This window comes from Bombina bombina, chromosome 5, assembly GCF_027579735.1.
Source record: "Bombina bombina isolate aBomBom1 chromosome 5, aBomBom1.pri, whole genome shotgun sequence".
Taxonomy (NCBI): Eukaryota; Metazoa; Chordata; class Amphibia; order Anura; family Bombinatoridae; genus Bombina; species Bombina bombina.
The window spans coordinates 198,689,699-198,709,490 of record NC_069503.1 but is presented as its reverse complement, the minus strand read 5'-3'; the positions used below and the strand labels follow the sequence as shown (position 1 = coordinate 198,709,490).

General features: G+C 38.8%; 1 protein-coding gene across 1 annotated transcript in view; it reads left to right on the top strand.

Moving 5' to 3' along the window:
- The window catches only part of PTPRN2 (protein tyrosine phosphatase receptor type N2), a 1,723,588-nt gene that overhangs the window by 240,527 nt on the left and 1,463,269 nt on the right, over positions 1-19,792 (top strand). Inside the window, exon 3 of the mRNA XM_053715671.1 lies at positions 11,649-11,762. Coding sequence (XP_053571646.1) covers positions 11,649-11,762 — 114 coding nt within the window. The remainder of the gene's footprint in view (positions 1-11,648; positions 11,763-19,792) is intronic.

Genomic DNA, 19,792 nt, shown 5'->3' with positions numbered 1-19,792 from the left:
TGTGGTTAGTATCCCTCTAATTTTTCTCCTACAAGCAACTGCTGACTCTCTGAGAAGGTGTGGTGTTTGAATACTGGTGCACAGGCCCTCATAGCATATGTACGTATGCCACTGAAAAAATGAATAACTTTTACTAGAAACATTGGCCTCTAGTTATCAAGCTGTCAACCGCAAATACGCTGGAATTCCACAGCGTATTTGTGGCAAAGCTGATTCGCCATAGTTATCAAAGGCTAGAGACCGGCAAAAGTAGAATCTAGTGACGTAAGCTATGGTCCGCCGGTCTCAGTCCGACACAGATCGATTCTTACGTCACTCCAGATGTGCCGAACGCAAGTTCGGCACAATCTGACTACTTTTGCTAGTTATCAAATAACTAGCAGGTACGCTTGGCACTATTCCGGCCCAGCGTACCTGGTTTTCAATCCGCCGCCCTGGAGGCGGCGGATCCCATAGGAATCAATGGGAGTCTGACAGCAGCGAAAGCTCATGTTCGCTGCTGCCCGATATCCCATTGATTTCTATGGGAGATGTCTGCACCTAACACCCTAACATGTACCTAAACACCCCTAATCTGCCCCGCCTACACCGCCGACACTTATATTATACTTATTAACCCCTAATCTGCCCCCCCTACACCGCCGCCACCTATATAATAGTTATTAACCTCTAAACCCCCTCTCCCGGACCCCGCCGCCACCTACATTATACCTATTAACCCCTAATCTGCCGCCGCCTACATAAAATTATTAACCCCTATCCTGCGGATCCCGGACCCCACTGCAACTACATAAATTGTTTAACCCCTAAACCAGCCGCAACTAAATTAAATGTTTAACCCCTAAACCGCCGCTCCCGGACCCTGACGCCACCTATATTAAACTTATTAACCCATAAACCTAAGTCTAACACTAACACCCCCCTAACTTAAATATTATTTAAATAAATCTAAATACATATTACAATTATTAACTAAATTATTCCTATTTAAAACTAAATACTTATCTGTAAAATAAACCCTAAGGTAGCTACAATATAACTAATAATTATATTGTAGCTATTTTAGGATTTATTTTTATTTTACAGGCAACTTTGTATTTAATTTAACTAGGTACAATAGCTATTAAATAGTTAATAACTATGTAATAGCTACCTAGTTAAAATAATTACAAAATTACCTGTAAAATAAAACCTAACCTAAGTTACAAATACACCTAACACTACACTATCATTAAATTAATTTAAAAAAATTAACTACAATTACCTAAAATTAAATACAATTAAATAAACTAAACTATAGTACAAAAAAAACAAACACTAAATTACAGAAAATAAAATTTTTTACATACAAGAAGTTTAAACTAATTACACCTAATCTAAGCCCCCTAATAAAATAAAAAAGCCCCCAAAAATAATAAAATGCTCTACCCTATACTAAATTACAAAGTAATCAGCTCTTTTACCAGCCCTTAAAAGGGCTTTTTGCGGGGCATTGCCCCAAAGTAATGAGCTCTTTTACCTGTAAAAAGAAATACAACCCCCCCAACATTACAACCCACCACCCACACACCCCTACTCTAAAACCCACCTAAACCCCCCTTAAAAAAGCCTAACACTAACCTCTTGAAGATCACCCTACCTTGAAACTTGTTCACCCAGCCGGGCCGAATTCTTCATCCAAGCGGGGCAGAAGAAGTCCTCCATCCGGCTGAAGTCTTCATCCAAGCGGCGTCTTCTATCTTCAATCATCCGGAGCGGAGCAGAGCCATCTTCCATCCAGCCGACTCGGAGCCATCTTCTTCCAATGACGTCCTAACACCGATTGCCTGGTCCTTAAATGACATCATCCAAGATGGCGTCCCTCGAATTCCGATTGGTAAAAGAGCTGATTACTTTGTAATTTAGTATAGGGTAGGGCAATTTATTATTTTGGGGGGATTTTTTATTTTATTAGGGGGCTTAGACTAGGTGTAATTAGTTTAAAATTCTTGTAATTTTTTTTATTTTCTGTAATTTAGTGGGGTTTTTTGTAATATAGTTTAGTTTATTTAATTGTATTTCATTTTAGGTAATTGTAGTTATTTTTTTAAATTAATTTAATGATAGTTTAGTGTTAGGTGTATTTGTAACTATGGTTAGGTTTTATTTTACAGGTAATTTTGTAGTTATTTTAACTAGGTAGCTATTAAATACTTAATAACTATTTAATAGCTATTGTACCTAGTTAAAATAAATACAAAGTTGCCTGTAAAATAAAAATAAATCCTAAAATAGCTACAATATAATTATTAGTTATATTGTTGCTATTTTAGGGTTTATTTTACAGGTAAGTATTTAGTTTTAAATAGGAATAATTTAGTTAATAATTGTAATATGTATTTAGATTTATTTAAATAATATTTAAGTTAGGGGGGTGTTAGTGTTAGTGTTAGACTTAGGGGTTAATAAGTTTAATATAGGTGGCGGCGGGGTCCGGGTGTGGTGATTTAGGAGTTAAACATTTAATTCAGTTGCGGTGGGGTCCGGGAGCGGTGGTTTAGGGGTTAAACAATTTATTTAGTTGCAGCGTTGTCCGGGATCCGAAGGATAGGGGTTAATAACTTTAATATAGGTGGCGGCGGTATAGGGGGTGGCAGATTAGGGGTTAATATATTATAGTTGCGGCGGGGTCCGGGAGCGGCAGTTTAGGGGTTAAAATCTTTATTTAGTTGTGGAGGGGTCCGAAGGCGGCGGTATAGGGGGTAAAACAGTACAGTATAGTGTGGGTGCTTAGTGACAGGGGTATCAATAAAGCTGGGAAAAAGCCGAAGAGCAGCAAGATCGATGACTGATAAATAACACAGTCCGTACTTGGTGCGCAGCTTTTTGACAGCTTTATTGATAAATTTGGCAAGCGTATTCAGGTCTGTGGCAGCGAGGTTAGGTTAACTTAGGCGGGCATATTGGGGCCGGCGAAGGCAGGTAAGTACGGAGCTTCATAACTAGAGGCCATTGTGGCTAATGGAAGTTATATTGCAACAATGCTTCAATTTAAAAATAAATTAAATTTACCCATGCACATTTCCCATTTTGACCTTTAACTTGTACTGTGAAATTCAATATCTGGATTGCAACATTATGTATGTATAATGGTGATGTGTTGTAAATATCCCCTTTGATCATATCAGTGCTAACAAAATTGTCACTACTTCACAAATAAATTATAAATGATGATCATTTACTTTTGCTATATTTTTAAAATTAGATTTGTACATAAATTTGATGGCTTCTATTCAGCAAATATATTCTGGTCATTGGGAAAAAAAAGCAATTAATTTGTAAAAGAAAATTTTAAATGGACAACGTATACATCAAGCATGTAGACTGAGTCAGCAGGAAGCTGACTTAATGACAATTTTTCCCCCAAATACAATATAATTAAGAGTTAAGTTAATTAGAAGGTGTGCTTTAGAAAAATGTTGATGAGAGGACACTGCCATTTCTGTCAAATCGAATAGAACTAAATAAATTAGGTTTCATTATGATCTCATTGTCCTCTCAGCTCTCTTCATTGCTTTCATTAAATAATTCTGAAACTATTCTTGCTTGCAGTATTCATTTTCCATGGCAGATACAATAAATTGTTAAATCTGCATATTTTTTTTTTATCTTAGCTGACGTCTGTTGGAAAAGGGTGTTTATTATTATTATTATTATTATCATTGAAAAATATATAAAAATTGTTACTATTATTATTTTAAACAATTTTCCACTTTGTTTCTTTTATCAAATGTATTTCTTTCTCTTGGTATCCTTTTTTGAAGTAGCAGCAATGCACTTCTGGGAACTAGCTGAGCACATCAGGTGAGCCAATGACTAGAGGCATATAGATTCATCCACCAATCATCAGCTCCCAGTAATGCATTGTTGCACCAGATGCTTTTTAACAAAGGGTACCAAGAGAGAGAGAAACAAATTAGATAACAAACATAAATTCAAACATTTTTTTATAATTGCATGCAGTATCTGAATCATAAATGTTTATTTTTGACAATTGTTCCTTTAAATTGCAGGAAAAGGGGCAAACAAAAATAATGAAAGTATATTACAAAGTTGTTTTACTATATATATATATATATATATATATATATATTAAACATCATATATTACAATTTCAAAGTGTTTATTAAAATAATAATAATAATAATTGACATTATCGCCTCTATTTATCAAAGTCTGGAGGACCTGATCCGACAGTGCGGATCAGGTCCGCCAGACCTCGCTGAATACGGAGAGCAATACGCTCTCCGTATTCAGCATTGCATCAGCAGCTCACAAGAGCTGCTGGTGCAACCCCGCCCCCTGCAGAATCGCGGCCAATTGACCGCCAGCAGGGAGGTGTCAATCAACCCGATCGTACTCGATGTCTGTCCACCTGCTCAGAGCAGGCAGACAGGTTATGGAGCAGCGGTCTTTAGACCGCTGCTTCATAACTGGTGTTTCTGGCGAGCCTGCAGGCTCGCCAGAAACACGGGGCCTCAAGCTCTATCCGGAGCTTGATAGATATGCCCCTATGTATTGGAGGGCTTATACATCTTGCTGAATTATGAAATGCATTTTGTTTTAAAGTATGTATGCTCTAACGAAAAGTAAAAATAAACTGTAAACAAACACTAAGACACATGTTTAGAAACATTTAAATCTGTCATTCTGATTTGCAATTTTTTGCAGTCCAGGAGCATACCATTTGAAAAAGCATCTATTATATGTATATTCTTTTGCAGCAAATTAGTGGCAAATATACATCTCATGCACCAAACTAGCTACCACTGTGTAGAATGTTGCAAGGTCAAGTTCAGAATCCGGATGGTTGCACTCCAGCGTGGGGAATTGGGGGAAAAAAATCTGATTTTATTAGAGAAAAAGTGTACCAAATAGTTAACAAAATCACATAAATGTACTAAACGATATATATCACAAACAGAAACACTATATATAATAATCTTCCTCACCTAGTACCCTTCATTCTCCACCTATGGAATATTTTTTTTTTTTTAATAAATCTATAACCCAGCGAGTGGTAGAGAAAACTGCACCACCCACTGTAATGTGCAGTGAGTATGAGCTCACTTATTCTTGCTTGTCTATGGAAATGCACGAGCAATTCACTGCTTACTTTTGCCAGCCTCATTTACCTATTGCAAGCAGTCTGATGAGTTTGCTCTGCTTTACTTACATTACACTGGGCGGTAGCTTCTGATTGCCTCTAGCACTCAATATTCTGTTGGAAGAGGATGAAGAAAGCAAGGTTAGCATTAGGGGATTATCAAGTCATAATGTTTTTAAAACTCAGCATATTTAAACTATCCTCGTGCCTCAAAGAGGAAATAAACCACAAATAGTGTAAACTGTAGTAAGTAAATTAAATGAGTCCAGCCTTGAAATTACTAATCAAACTGAGTTCTATTTAGCTCATGTACTTAAACTGCTATTAAAAATTACAACACTCAGCTGACATATCATACTTAGGACAGAGATCCTTCCAAAATTGCTTTATTCAAAAGATACATTTAAAAAGCCTCTAAGTAATTGAGGGTATCTATTTAAATGATGTGTAGTGATGTCGCAAATAGTTCGCCGGCGAATAGTTCCAGGCGAACATAGCTTGTTCGCGTTCGCCGCGGCGGGCGAACATATGTGATGTTCGATCCGCCCCCTATTCGTCATCATTGAGTAATACTTTGACCCTGTACCTCACAGTCAGAAGACACATTCCAGCCAATCAGCAGCAGAACCTCCTACCTCCTGGACAGCATCCATTTTAGATTCATTTGGAAGTTGCATTCTTAGTGAGAGGAGGGACAGTGTAGCTGCTGCTGATTGAATAGGGAAATTGATAGCTAGGCTAGTGTATTCAGTGTCCACTACAGTCCTGAAGGACTCATCTGATCTCTGCTGTAAGGACAGCACCCCAAAAAGCCCTTTTTAGGGCTAGAACATCAGTCTGCTTTTTTTTTTCCCTGTGTAATCTAATTGCAGTTGCCTGTCTGCCAGCGTGTGTGTCAGGCTCACAGCGTATACTGTGCCCACTTGCCCAGTGCCACCACCCATATCTGGTGTAACAGTAGTGTAGATTTAAAAAAAAAAACACTTTTTTTGACTGTGTTAAATAATAGCAGTCAGTTTCCTTCACACGTGTGCGTTTCAGGGCCTGCCTGCCTGCCAGGGCACAGTGTCACCCCAGTGCAACTCATATCTGGTGTAACAGTAGTGTAGATTAAAAAAAAAAACTAGAAATTTGACTGTGAAATAATAGCAGTCAGTTTCCTTCACACGTGTGCGTTTCAGGGCCTGCCAGGGCACAGTGTCACCCCAGTGCAACTCATATCTGGTGTAACAGTAGTGTAGATTAAAAAAAAACAAAAACACTTTTTTGACTGTGTTAAATAATAACAGTCAGTTTCCTTCACACTAATAATAATAAAGGGATTATCTATCTTTTAAAACAATAAAAATTCTGGTGTAGACTGTCCCTTTAAACGGGGAGTTTGGTTTGTCACTGTGAAGCGGGCGTAACCCTTACACTATCTGATCGATACATCATACCTAATGTTTTAAAGCACGTTATTCCAAACAATTTAGGAATGTTAGGTGATTTATGCCCTTTATGGATTAAAACCAGACTCTGCATCAACTATGTCATTTTCCATGGGCATTTTGCCATGGATCCCCCTCTGGCATGCCACAGTCCAGGTGTTAGTCCCCTTGAAACAACTTTTCCATCACTATTGTGGCCAGAAAGAGTCCCTGTGGGTTTTAAAATTCGCTTGCCTATTGAAGTCTATGGTGGTTCGCCCGTTCGCGAACAGTTGCAGAAGTTCGTGTTCGCCGTTCGCAAACGCAAAATTTTAGGTTTGCGACATCACTAATGATGTGCCAATGTGATCATATGCATTAGTGATAGAAAGGTCAAAACTTAAATGTACATCGGTGCATTTAAATTATGAATAGCATAATTTTTTTTGCAATTTACTTCCATTAGCAAAAATGATTTTAGTAAAACGGTATTATTGTTTCCATGTGGCATATGCACATATGCTGTGCGCTCCCTGTGCACCAGCATTCAAACGTTGTACCTTCTCAGAGTCAGCAGTGCCTTTTATAACACAAATTAAGGGTCAATTCTAAAGAGGGTGCAGATGTGGTTTTCCATGTCGGCACTCACAGGGACAGCTCTCATAGAATTCTATAAAAAAGTGTCTGTCCCTGCAAGTGGTAAGCCAATGGCTTTGTGGTTTGTGCGGTAATATGTTCAGTACATCCCGCCCAGATATTTAGTATGCTATATTCTCTCTGTGCCTAACAGTCTATAGAAACACTGAAGCTAAGTATAGCTGCACATCGATTATCTCTGTATATTTGGTATCTTTGTACTATGTTAGATCTGTAAAACGAAGTGGCGGATATCATTATTAATGCCCTTGTTTTGTTTTACATTTAACTTTTTAACCTTTTAAAGATGTTAGGACGTTCCATGCCATCCTAACTGCCCTGGGCTTTAGCGACGTTGGGAAGACTTGGAACGTCCTAGCCGTTTGGCTGTCCTGAAACCAACGATGCTTACTGCATGGGATCAGGTCATGGTGGGCGTGCTTAGCGTTGTAGGCTCGCCCCCCTGACCTGATCCCATCATTGTAATCTTGCGATCTCATGCATAATTGTGAGATTTCAATTTGTTTACATCGGAATGCTGTTCCGATGTAGACATAATAAAACGGTCACAACAGGGTTAAGGAAAAGATTTTTAAAATAAAATATTTTTTTATGTATGCACAAGAGAATGTTAGTTTCTTTTATTTATAATGAGACATTAACCTCATTTTGTATAAACATCTAAGATACAAAAAAAGGATTTATAATACACTCTCTGTATATAAGAAATATATACTTTAGTTAAATTTAGCGCTGTTTTTATTTTCTGATATCCTTTAATTATTTGACTATAAAATGACAGCTGTTTAACTATCTACATAGATATTTCCATTTATTTTATATATACGGTATATATATAGTTTTTTCTACTGGGTGGTGCTCTCTAGCTAACTTTTTGAAAAAGCTTTGTATTTTGTACTTGAAAGTATAATATTTTTGTGTGTTCTTGCACATCCAGTGTACTTAAACTACAATTTATGCAGTGTGTATTTAAAACGATATATTTCTGTGTAATTTACATATAAATATTTACATTTCTGATAAAATCTGATTTCCGGTGGACAATTTTGTTACGATTTTTGATGCACCTTAAGAATACAATTGTTTGTGTGTTTTTGTGTGAATGGATCAATTATTCATTTTGTGTGAATTTTAAATTTCCCATTTTTTTCCTTGTGTAATTTATACATCTCCTTCTTATATATGAATATGCAGTATATGCCCCTTAGTGAGACACCCTGTTTTAAGTATAAAAAAGTATATGTAAAGGGTATATAATTCCATAAGGAAAATAGAAGTACTGGTGAGCATTCTTAAATAATATCGCCAACCCAGAGACCTTTAGATTATTAGACCCTTAGGGGCCGATTTATCAAGTGTCTGCCGGACATGTTCCGCTGTAGCGAATCATGTCCACCAGACATCGATAAATGCACAAGCAGTTCTGGTGAACTGCTTGTGCAATGCCGTCCCCTGCAGATTTGCGGCCAATCAGCTGCTAGCAGGGGGTGTCAATCAACCCGATCGTATGAGATCAGGCGGATTGATGTCCGCTGCTTCAGAGGAGGTGTACAAGTTAAGGAGCAGCGGTCTTAAGACCGCTGCTTCTTAACGCCTGTTGAGGCTCGCGCAGAAACAGCGGTATACGGCCCCATTTGGGCTGTGATAAATCAGCCCCTTAGTCTTCACTGATGTAATACACACTGTTGCCAACTACTCTAACAGGCGCGGTGTTTAAATCCTGATCCGATAGTCTATAGTCAATAGCAAATAACTTTTACTAGAAACATTTTTGCTAATAGAAGCATGTTGCAAATTTTTTATATTTCAAATTGAAATGCTTTCATACACATTTCAATTTTGACCTTTCTATCCCTTTAAACAACTTTCACGCACAATCTCTGACCAATCAAATACTATGAATCCTGTTTGGTTGACTCAGTCTGTGCATTAAATCTTAAAATACATTATAGAAATAGTATATTTGTCTTGCCCATTTAAGGGATATTCTAATGCAAAAATGAATTGCTCTAATGTTTGTATTAATACCTCTGTCTAAATATGGGGCTGAACAGAAGCTATAATTTGATAATCATCAGCATGTTAACAGTTGCAGATAAGCCCTCTTTCATGTCAATGTGATCGCAATCAGCCATTTTTTTTGTTTATTGGATGCATTTTGTCATTATTGGTTTGGTAAAGAATAACCCTACAATTAACAATGAATCACTAAGATTACTGAGGAATATGTTTCTTAACCCCTTAATGACCGAGGACGTGCAGGGTACGTCCTCAAAAAAAAGGCAGTTAACGCCTGAGGACGTACCCTGCACGTCCTCTGTGTGGAAAGCAGCTGGAAGCGATCCTGCTCGCTTCCAGCTGCTTTCCGGTTATTGCAGTGATGCCTCGATATGGAGGCATCCTGCAATAACCTTACATGGCCTTCCGGTGCAGAGAGAGCCACTCTGTGGCCCTCTCTGCACCGGACATCGATGGCCGGTATCGTTGGTGGGTGGGAGCCGGCTTGGGAGGCGGGTGGGCGGCCATCGGTGTGCGCTGTGAAGTCAAGGGGGGCGGGATCGGGGGCGGGAACGCTAGGGGGCGCGCGCGCGTGCACGGAGGGTGGCGGGCGGGCGCGTGCACGGGCGGGAGCGGGTGGGAACCGCTACACTACGGAAAATATCTTTAGTAAGAAATGCCCAAATCTTGTTTGTGCAAAAGCACAAAAAGAGATCGTGGAGGGGTGGGGGGTTGGTTTGGTGTGGGGGGAAGCTACACTACAGAAAAAATTAGTAAAAATGAAAAAAAAGCATGTTTTCTTCTAAACTGGGTACTGCCAGTACCCAAGATGGCGCAGATTAAGTTAGAGTGGGAGGGTTATAGAGCTGTTTGGGGGGGATCAGTGAGGTTAGGGGTTAAGGGGGGATAGTACACAGCAGCATATGTAAATATGCTTTTTTTAAAACACACAAAAAAACCAAATATAGCTTTTATTTTAGTACTGGCAGACTTTCTGCCAGTACTTAAGATGGCGAGGACAATTGTGGGGTGGGGGAGGGAAGAGAGCTGTTTGGGAGGGATCAGGGGGTCTGATGTTTCAGGTGGGAGGCTGAGCTCTACACTAAATGTGATATTAACCCTGCAAGCTCCCTACAAGCTACCTAATTAACCCCTTCACTGCTAGCTATAATACACGTGTGATGCGCAGTGGCATTTAGCGGCCTTCTAAATACCAAAAAGCAACGCCAAAGCCATATATGTCTGCTATTTCTGAACAAAGGGGATCCCAGAGAAGCATTTACAACCATTTGTGCCATAACTGCACAAGCTGTTTGTAAATGATTTCAGTGAGAAACCTAAAATTGTGAAAAATGTTACGTTTTTTTTAATTTGATCGCATTTGGCGGTGAAATGGTGGCATGAAATATACCAAAATGGGCCTAGATCAATACTTGGGGTTGTCTACTACACTACACTAAAGCTAAAATTACCCCAAAAAGCTCCCTACATGCTCCCTAATTAACCCCTTCACTGCTGGGCATAATACACGTGTGGTGCGCAGTGGCATTTAGTGGCATTCTAATTACCAAAAAGCAACACCAAAGCCATATAAGTCTGCTATTTCTGAACAAAGGGGATCCCAGAGAACAATTTACAACCATTTGTGCCATAATTGCACAAGCTGTTTGTAAATAATTTCAGTGAGAAACCTAAAGTTTGTGAAAAAATTTGTGAAAAAGTGAACAATTTTTTTTATTTGATCGCATTTGGCGGTGAAATGTTGGCATGAAATATACAAAAATGGGCCTAGATGAATACTTTGGGTTGTCTACTAAAAAAAAATATATATATGTCAATGGATATTCAGAGATTCTTGAAAGATATTAGTGTTCTAATGTAACTAGCGCTAATTTTGAAAAAAAATGGTTTGGAAATAGCAAAGTGCTATTTGTATTTATGGCCCTATAACTTGCAAAAAAAGTAAAGAACATGTAAACATTGGGTATTTCTAAACTCAGGACAAAATTTAGAAACTATTTAGCATGGGTGTTTTTTGGTGGTTGTAGATGTGTAACAGATTTTGAGGGTCAAAGTTAGAAAAGGTGTATTTTTTTTCAATTTTTCCTCATATTTTATATATTTTTTTATAGTAAATTATAAGATATGATGAAAATAATGGTATTTTTAGAAAGTCCATTTAATGGCGAGAAAAACGGTATATAATATGTGTGGGTACAGTAAATGAGTAAGAGGAAAATTACAGCTAAACACAAACACCGCAAAAATGTAAAAATAGCCTTGGTCCCAAACGGACAGAAAATGGAAAAGTGCTGTGGTCATTAAGGGGTTAATTGATTTATAATTGCCATACAACATTCAATATAAAAGCTAGCATTTGTTCAATAATATAATATGTGTGTGCTGAAAATATTGATCATTGTTTTTATTTGAACCAGATGGAGTGTTTGGAAGATGTCAGCGGGTTCCGGTGATAGACGTATTCAAATACGAAGTTTCACCTTCTGTTCTCCAGAGACTTAGGACCATCTTACAGAAGCTGTCTCATAGAGGTATCTATTTATTTACTCTGTCTAGTTAACAAAATCTATTATGATAACTTAGACACTTTAAATGAACATAATGTAGAGCATTTTTTATATTGAACAAATGTCTGGTGGGTAAATTAGGAGAATCATATGTTCATAGCCACCATTTATAATCAATGTTTGGCTCAAGAGCAGCATATGTGGCTCCTGAGCAAACTAATTATGTTTTTTTAAAACATAAAAAAAAAAAAACACGAAAACCACCATGTAGGTGTAAAACATCTATTCAAAAAAAGGAAAGCAAGAGCTGTACTCACAAAAGAAGATGCACCTTAAGGTGGCATAAATGCTTACTGAAGTCTCTTAGGCCTAGATTTGGAGTTTGGCGGTAGATGGGCTGTGAACGCTACGCAGGCTTTTTTCTGGCCGCACCATAAAATTAACTCTGGTATCGAGAGTTCAAAAAAATGCTGCGTTAGGCTCCAAAAAAGGAGCGTAGAGCATTTTTACCGCAAATGCAACTCTCGATACCAGAGTTGCTTACGGACGCGGCCAGCCTCAAAAACGTGCTCGTGCACGATTCTCCCATAGGAAACAATGGGGCTGTTTGAGCTGAAAAAAAACCTAACACCTTCAAAAAAGCAGCGTTCAGCTCCTAACGCAGCCCCATTGTTTCCTATGGGGAAACACTTCCTACGTCTGCACCTAACACTCTAACATGTACCCCGAGTCTAAACACCCCTACCCTTACACTTATTAACCCCTAATCTGCCGCCCCCGCTATCGCTGACCCCTGCATTATATTATTAACCCCTAATCTTCCGCTCCGTAAACCGCCGCAATTTACATTATCCCTATGTACCCCTAATCTGCTGCCCCTAACACCGCCGACCCCTATATTATATTTATTAACCCCTAACCTGCCCCCCACAACGTCGCCGCCAGCTACTTACAATAATTAACCCCTAATCTGCCGAGCGGACCTGAGCGCTACTATAATAAAGTTATTAACCCCTAATCCGCCTCACTAACCCTATCATAAATAGTATTAACCCCTAATCTGCCCTCCCTAACATCGCCGACACCTAACTTCAATTATTAACCCCTAATCTGACGACCGGAGCTCATCGCTACTATAATAAATGGATTAACCCCTAAAGCTAAGTCTAACCCTAACACTAACACCCCCCTAACTTAAATATAATTTAAATCTAACTAAATTAATTAACTCTTATTAAATAAATTATTCCTATTTAAAGCTAAATACTTACCTGTAAAATACATCCTAATATAGCTACAATATAAATTATAATTATATTGTAGCTATTTTAGGATTAATATTTATTTTACAGGCAACTTGGTAATTATTTTAACCAGGTACAATAGCTATTAAATAGTTAAGAACTATTTAATAGTTACCTAGTTAAAATAATAACAAAATTACCTGTAAAATAAATCCTAACCTAAGTTATAATGAAACCTAACACTACCCTATCAATAAATTAATTAAATAAAATACCTACAATTACCTACAATTAACCTAACACTACACTATCAATAAATAAATTAAATACAATTGCTACAAATAACTACAATTACATAAACTAACTAAAGTACAAAAAATAAAAAATAACTAAGTTACAAAAAATAAAAAAATATTTACAAACATAAGAAAAATATTACAACAATTTTAAACTAATTACACCTACTCTAAGCCCCCTAATAAAATAACAAAGACCCCCAAAATAAAAAAATGCCCTACCCTATTCTAAATTAATAGAGTTAAAAGCTCTTTTACCTTACCAGCCCTGAACAGGGCCCTTTGCGGGGCATGCCCCAAGAAAATCAGCTCTTTTGCCTGTAAAAAAAACCATACAATACCCCCCCCCAACATTACAACCCACCACCCACATACCCCTAATCTAACCCAAACCCCCCTTAAATAAACCTAACACTAAGCCCCTGAAGATCATCCTACCTTGTCTTCACCATCCAGGTATCACCGATCCGTCCTGGCATCCGGTGCTGAAGAGGTCCAGAAGAGGCTCCAAAGTCTTCCTCCTATCCATCAAGAAGAGGACATCCGGACCGGCAAACATCTTCTCCAAGCGGCATCTTCGATCTTCTTCCATTCGGTGCGGAGCGGGTCTATCTTGAATCAGCCGACGCGGATCCATCCTCTTCTTCCGGCGTCTCCCGACGAATGACGGTTCCTTTAAGGGACGTCATCCAAGATGGCGTCCCTCGAATTCCGATTGGCTGATAGGATTCTATCAGCCAATCGGAATTAAGGTAGGAATATTCTGATTGGCTGATGGAATCAGCCAATCAGAATCAAGTTCAATCCTATTGGCTGATCCAATTAGCCAATCAGATTGAGCTCGCATTCTATTGGCTGATCGGAACAGCCAATAGAATGCGAGCTCAATCTGATTGGCTGATTGGATCAGCCAATAGGATTGAACTTGATTCTGATTGGCTGATTCCATCAGCCAATCAGAATATTCCTACCTTAATTCCGATTGGCTGATAGAATCCTATCAGCCAATCGGAATTCGAGGGACGCCATCTTGGATGACGTCCCTTAAAGGAACCGTCATTCGTCGGGAGACGCCGGAAGAAGAGGATGGATCCGCATCGGCTGATTCAAGATGGACCCGCTCCGCACCGGATGGAAGAAGATCGAAGATGCTGCTTGGAGAAGATGTTTGCCGGTCCGGATGTCCTCTTCTTGCCGGATAGGAGGAAGACTTTGGAGCCTCTTCTGGACCTCTTCAGCACCGGATGCCAGGACGGATCGGTGATACCTGGATGGTGAAAACAAGGTAGGAAGATCTTCAGGGGCTTAGTGTTAGGTTTATTTAAGGGGGGTTTGGGTTAGATTAGGGGTATGTGGGTGGTGGGTTGTAATGTTGGGGGGGGTTATTGTATGTTTTTTTTTACAGGCAAAAGAGCTGATTTTCTTGGGGCATGCCCTGCAAAGGGCCCTGTTCAGGGCTGGTAAGGTAAAAGAGCTTTTAACTCTATTAATTTAGAATAGGGTAGGGCATTTTTTTATTTTGGGGGTCTTTGTTATTTTATTAGGGGGCTTAGAGTAGGTGTAATTAGTTTAAAATTGTTGTAATATTTTTCTTATGTTTGTAAATATTTTTTTATTTTTTGTAACTTAGTTATTTTTTATTTTTTGTACTTTAGTTAGTTTATGTAATTGTAGTTATTTGTAGCAATTGTATTTAATTTATTTATTGATAGTGTAGTGTTAGGTTAATTGTAGGTAATTGTAGGTATTTTATTTAATTAATTTATTGATAGGGTAGTGTTAGGTTTAATTATAACTTAGGTTAGGATTTATTTTACAGGTAATTTTGTTATTATTTTAACTAGGTAACTATTAAATAGTTCTTAACTATTTAATAGCTATTGTACCTGGTTAAAATAATTACCAAGTTGCCTGTAAAATAAATATTAATCCTAAAATAGCTACAATATAATTATAATTTATATTGTAGCTATATTAGGATGTATTTTACAGGTAAGTATTTAGTTTTAAATAGGAATAATTTATTTAATAAGAGTTAATTAATTTCGTTAGATTTAAATTATATTTAAGTTAGGGGGGTGTTAGTGTTAGGGTTAGACTTAGCTTTAGGGGTTAATCCATTTATTATAGTAGCGATGAGCTCCGGTCGTCAGATTAGGGGTTAATAATTGAAGTTAGGTGTCGGCGATGTTAGGGAGGGCAGATTAGGGGTTAATACTATTTATGATAGGGTTAGTGAGGCGGATTAGGGGTTAATAACTTTATTATAGTAGCGCTCAGGTCCGCTCGGCAGATTAGGGGTTAATAAGTGTAGGCAGGTGTCGGCGACGTTGAGGGGGGCAGATTAGGGGTTAATAAATATAATATAGGGGTCGGCGGTGTTAGGGGCAGCAGATTAGGGGTACATAAGGATAACGTAGGTGGCGGCGCTTTGCGGTCGGCAGATTAGGGGTTAATTATTGTAAGTAGCTGGCGGCGACGTTGTGGGGGGCAGGTTAGGGGTTAATAAATATAATACAGGGGTCGGCGGGGTTAGGGGCAGCAGATTAGGGGTACATAAGTATAACGTAGGTGGCGGTCGGCAGATTAGGGGTTAAAAAAATTTAATCGAGTGGCGGCGATGTGGGGGGACCTCAGTTTAGGGGTACATAGGTAGTTTATGGGTGTTAGTGTACTTTAGAGTACAGTAGTTAAGAGCTTTATGAACCGGCGTTAGCCCAGAAAGCTCTTAACTCCTGCTTTTTTCCTGCGGCTGGAGTTTTGTCGTTAGATGTCTAACGCTCACTTCAGAAACGACTCTAAATACCGGAGTTAGAAAGATCCCATTGAAAAGATAGGATACGCAATTGACGTAAGGGGATTTGCGGTATGGAAAAGTCGCGGCTGAAAAGTGAGCGTTAGACCCTTTAATCACTGACTCCAAATACCGGCGGTAGCCTAAAACCAGCGTTAGGAGCCTCTAACGCTGGTTTTCATGGCTAACGCCAAACTCCAAATCTAGGCCTTAGTTTCCCAGCTGACTTAAACCAACAGCTCAGGAACTCATGATGGTCTCCACAGTAGGTGCAAGTCCTTGAAGTAGTATCTCAGGGATTAATCCCATAAAATAGAAACAAACAGGTGGAACCTGGAATTCCCAAAGTGAGAGGGGCATCCCATTACATTTAATATAATTTTATATAATAACTGGTATTTGCTTCTAGTTTAGTAAACTTTATGTTACTGTCTGTTCAAAATTCACAGTACACTTTTTTTCAACTAACTTCACCTATATACAACAGCAAGATACATTAGTAAGACCTGCAGGAGTAAAATACTTAAAAGAATATAACAAGAGTTATGAGAGATCTGCAGATACACCCAGGGAACTCCCCAGTCCAGAACAGGGATCTCCCCTGTCCCTCGTATTTTCTGAAGCTGCTATAAAGTACACATGCAATTTGTGAAAGATACACAGAAATATACAAAGTATAATCACAATCATAAATGCATTTGCTAAGGGCCCAATTCTCAAAAACTCACAGTCAAGGATAGAAATTACCATCTTATTTTACAGAGTATAATATTGTGAAATAAGAATACTTTCTTAACTAAAGCATATTAGTGAACTCCCCTTAATGGGATACACAGTTTCCAAGGTAAAAATTGCCTTTAAAACAATCCCTGAGGGGCCTTGTTATAATGACAAGATATTTTATAGAATCTTGACAGTGCTTTAGAGAATTGGGCCCTAAATGCTTTAAAACATCAAATATAAAATATAAAGTTTAAATGTAATAAAATCTGAGGTCTAAAGCAAATTCAAATACAAATCACTACTGTAACAAAACTCATTTCATATAGTGCTATACAGGTGGCCCTCGGTTTACGCCGGTTCAATTTGCGCCATTTCAGAATAACAACCTTTTTTTCCAGTCATGTGACTGCTATTGAAAAGCTTTTGGAAAGCAATGCACTAATTAAAATAGCCAGTAGGTGGAGCTGTCCGCTTGTTTTGCAGCAAAGTTATGCAACTTAACAGCCTTAAATTGATCTGTGTACACAGATCAGACTTAGGGGTCGATCCGATATAAATCGTCGCCCGCAAAAGCCGGCGACGCCAATATTTGCGCGGGTTTGGTATCACATATACGGCGTAACCTAGAAGTTACGCCCGTATATTTCTGCCGTCGCCCGTAGTTTTTTGGGCCATAGGCAGGTATACCAAACCCGCGCAGTTTGGTATCCAATATGCAGCGTAAGGACTCACGTGGTGAAAATGGAGAAAACTTACTCCATTTTCACCTCGCCACAAAAAGCAGCCGTAAGAAGCCTTACGCTGACTATTGGAGCCCCGTAACTTCCTAAACTGGCTGCTAAAATAAACCTAACACCTAACGCATGCGCAATGTCTATCTCCCTGTCAACCGCGATCTTCTAAAATAAACCTAACACCTAACGCATGCGCAATGTCTATCTACCTGTCAACCGCGATCCCCCCCCCCGAAATCCCTAATAAAGTTATTAACCCCTAAACCGCCGCTCCCGGACCCCACCGCCATCTACATAAACTAACCCCCTACTGTGAGCCCCTAAAACCGCCACCATCTACCTTATCTATCCCCTAATCTGACCCCTTACACCGCCACCACCTATATAAAAATTATTAACCCCTAATCTAATCCCCCTATACCGCCGCCAGCTATATTAATATTATTAACCCCTAATGTAAGCCACTTACACCGCCGCCATCTCTATTAAAATGATTATTCCCTTATTTAATCTACCTACCCCGCCGCCAGCTATATTATCTATATTAACCCTAAGTATATTATAGTTAATATAGGTATTACATTATATATATTAACTATATTAACCCTAATTATATTAGGGTTAATATAGTTAATATAGTTACTATAGTATTTATATTAACTATATTAACTCTATCTAACCCTAACACCCCTAACTAAATTTATATTAAATTAATCTAATTCATTTATAAACTAAAATATTCCTATTTAAATCTAAATACTTACCTATAAAATAAACCCTAAGATAGCTACAATATAATTAATAATTACATTGTAGCTATGTTAGGGTTAATATTTATTTTACAGGTAAATTGTTAATTATTTTAACTAGGTATAATAGCTATTAAATAGGTATTACCTATTTAATAGCTGCCTAGTTAAAATAATTACCCAATTACCTGTAAAATAAATCCTAACCTAAGTTACAAATACACCTATACTATCAATAAATTTAATAAACTACACACATCTATCTAAAAATACAATTAAATTAACTAAACTAAATTACAAAAACAAACAAACACTAAATTACAAAAAATAAAAAAAAGATTAAAAGATTTTTAAGCTAATTACACCTATTCTAAGCCCCCTAATAAAATAATAAACCCCCAAAATAAAAAAAATTCCCTGCCCTATTCTAAATTAAACAAATTTCAAAGCTCTTTACCTTACCAGCCCTTAAAAGGGCCTTTTGTGGGGCATGCCCCAAAGAATTCAGCTCTTTTGCATACAACAAATACAATCCCCCCCCCCATTACAACCCACCACCCACATACCCCTATTCTAAAACCACCCAAACCCCCCTTACAAAAGCCTAACACTACCCCCCTGAAGATCTCCCTACCTTATCTTCACCACACCGGGCCGAACTCCTGATCCGATCCGGGCGATGTCTTCCTCCAAGCGGCAAAGAAGAATTCTTCATCCGGCGATGTCTTCCTCCAAGCGGCAAAGAAGAATTCTTCCTCCGGCGACGTCTTCCTCCAAGCGGCAGCAAAGTCTTCATTCTTCCGGCGGCATCTTCAATCTTCTTTCTTCGCTCCGCCGCCGCGGAGCATCCATCCCGGCCGACTGCTGTACTACGAATGAGGTACCTTTAAATGACGTCATCCAAGATGGCGTCCGCCGAATTACGATTGGCTGATAGGATTCTATCAGCCAATCGGAATTAAGTTAGAAAAATTTGATTGGCTGATTGAATCAGCCAATCAGATTCAAGTTCAATCCGATTGGCTGATCCAATCAGCCAATCAGATTGAGCTCGCATTCTATTGGCTGTTCCGATCAGCCAATAGAATGCGAGCTCAATCTGATTGGCTGTTCGGATCAGCCAATCGGATTGAACTTGAATCTGATTGGCTGATTGAATCAGCCAATCAGATTTTTCTAACTTAATTCCGATTGGCTGATAGAATCCTATCAGCCAATCGGAATTCGGCGGACGCCATCTTGGATGACGTCATTTAAAGGTACCTCATTCGTAGTACAGCAGTCGGCCGGGACGGATGCTCCGCGGCGGCGGAGCGAAGAAAGAAGATTGAAGATGCCGCCGGAAGAATGAAGACTTTGCTGCCGCTTGGAGGAAGACGTCGCCGGAGGAAGAATTCTTCTTTGCCGCTTGGAGGAAGGCATCGCCGGAGGAAGAATTCTTCTTTGCCGCTTGGAGGAAGACATCGCCCGGATCGGATCAGGAGTTCGGCCCGGTGTGGTGAAGACAAGGTAGG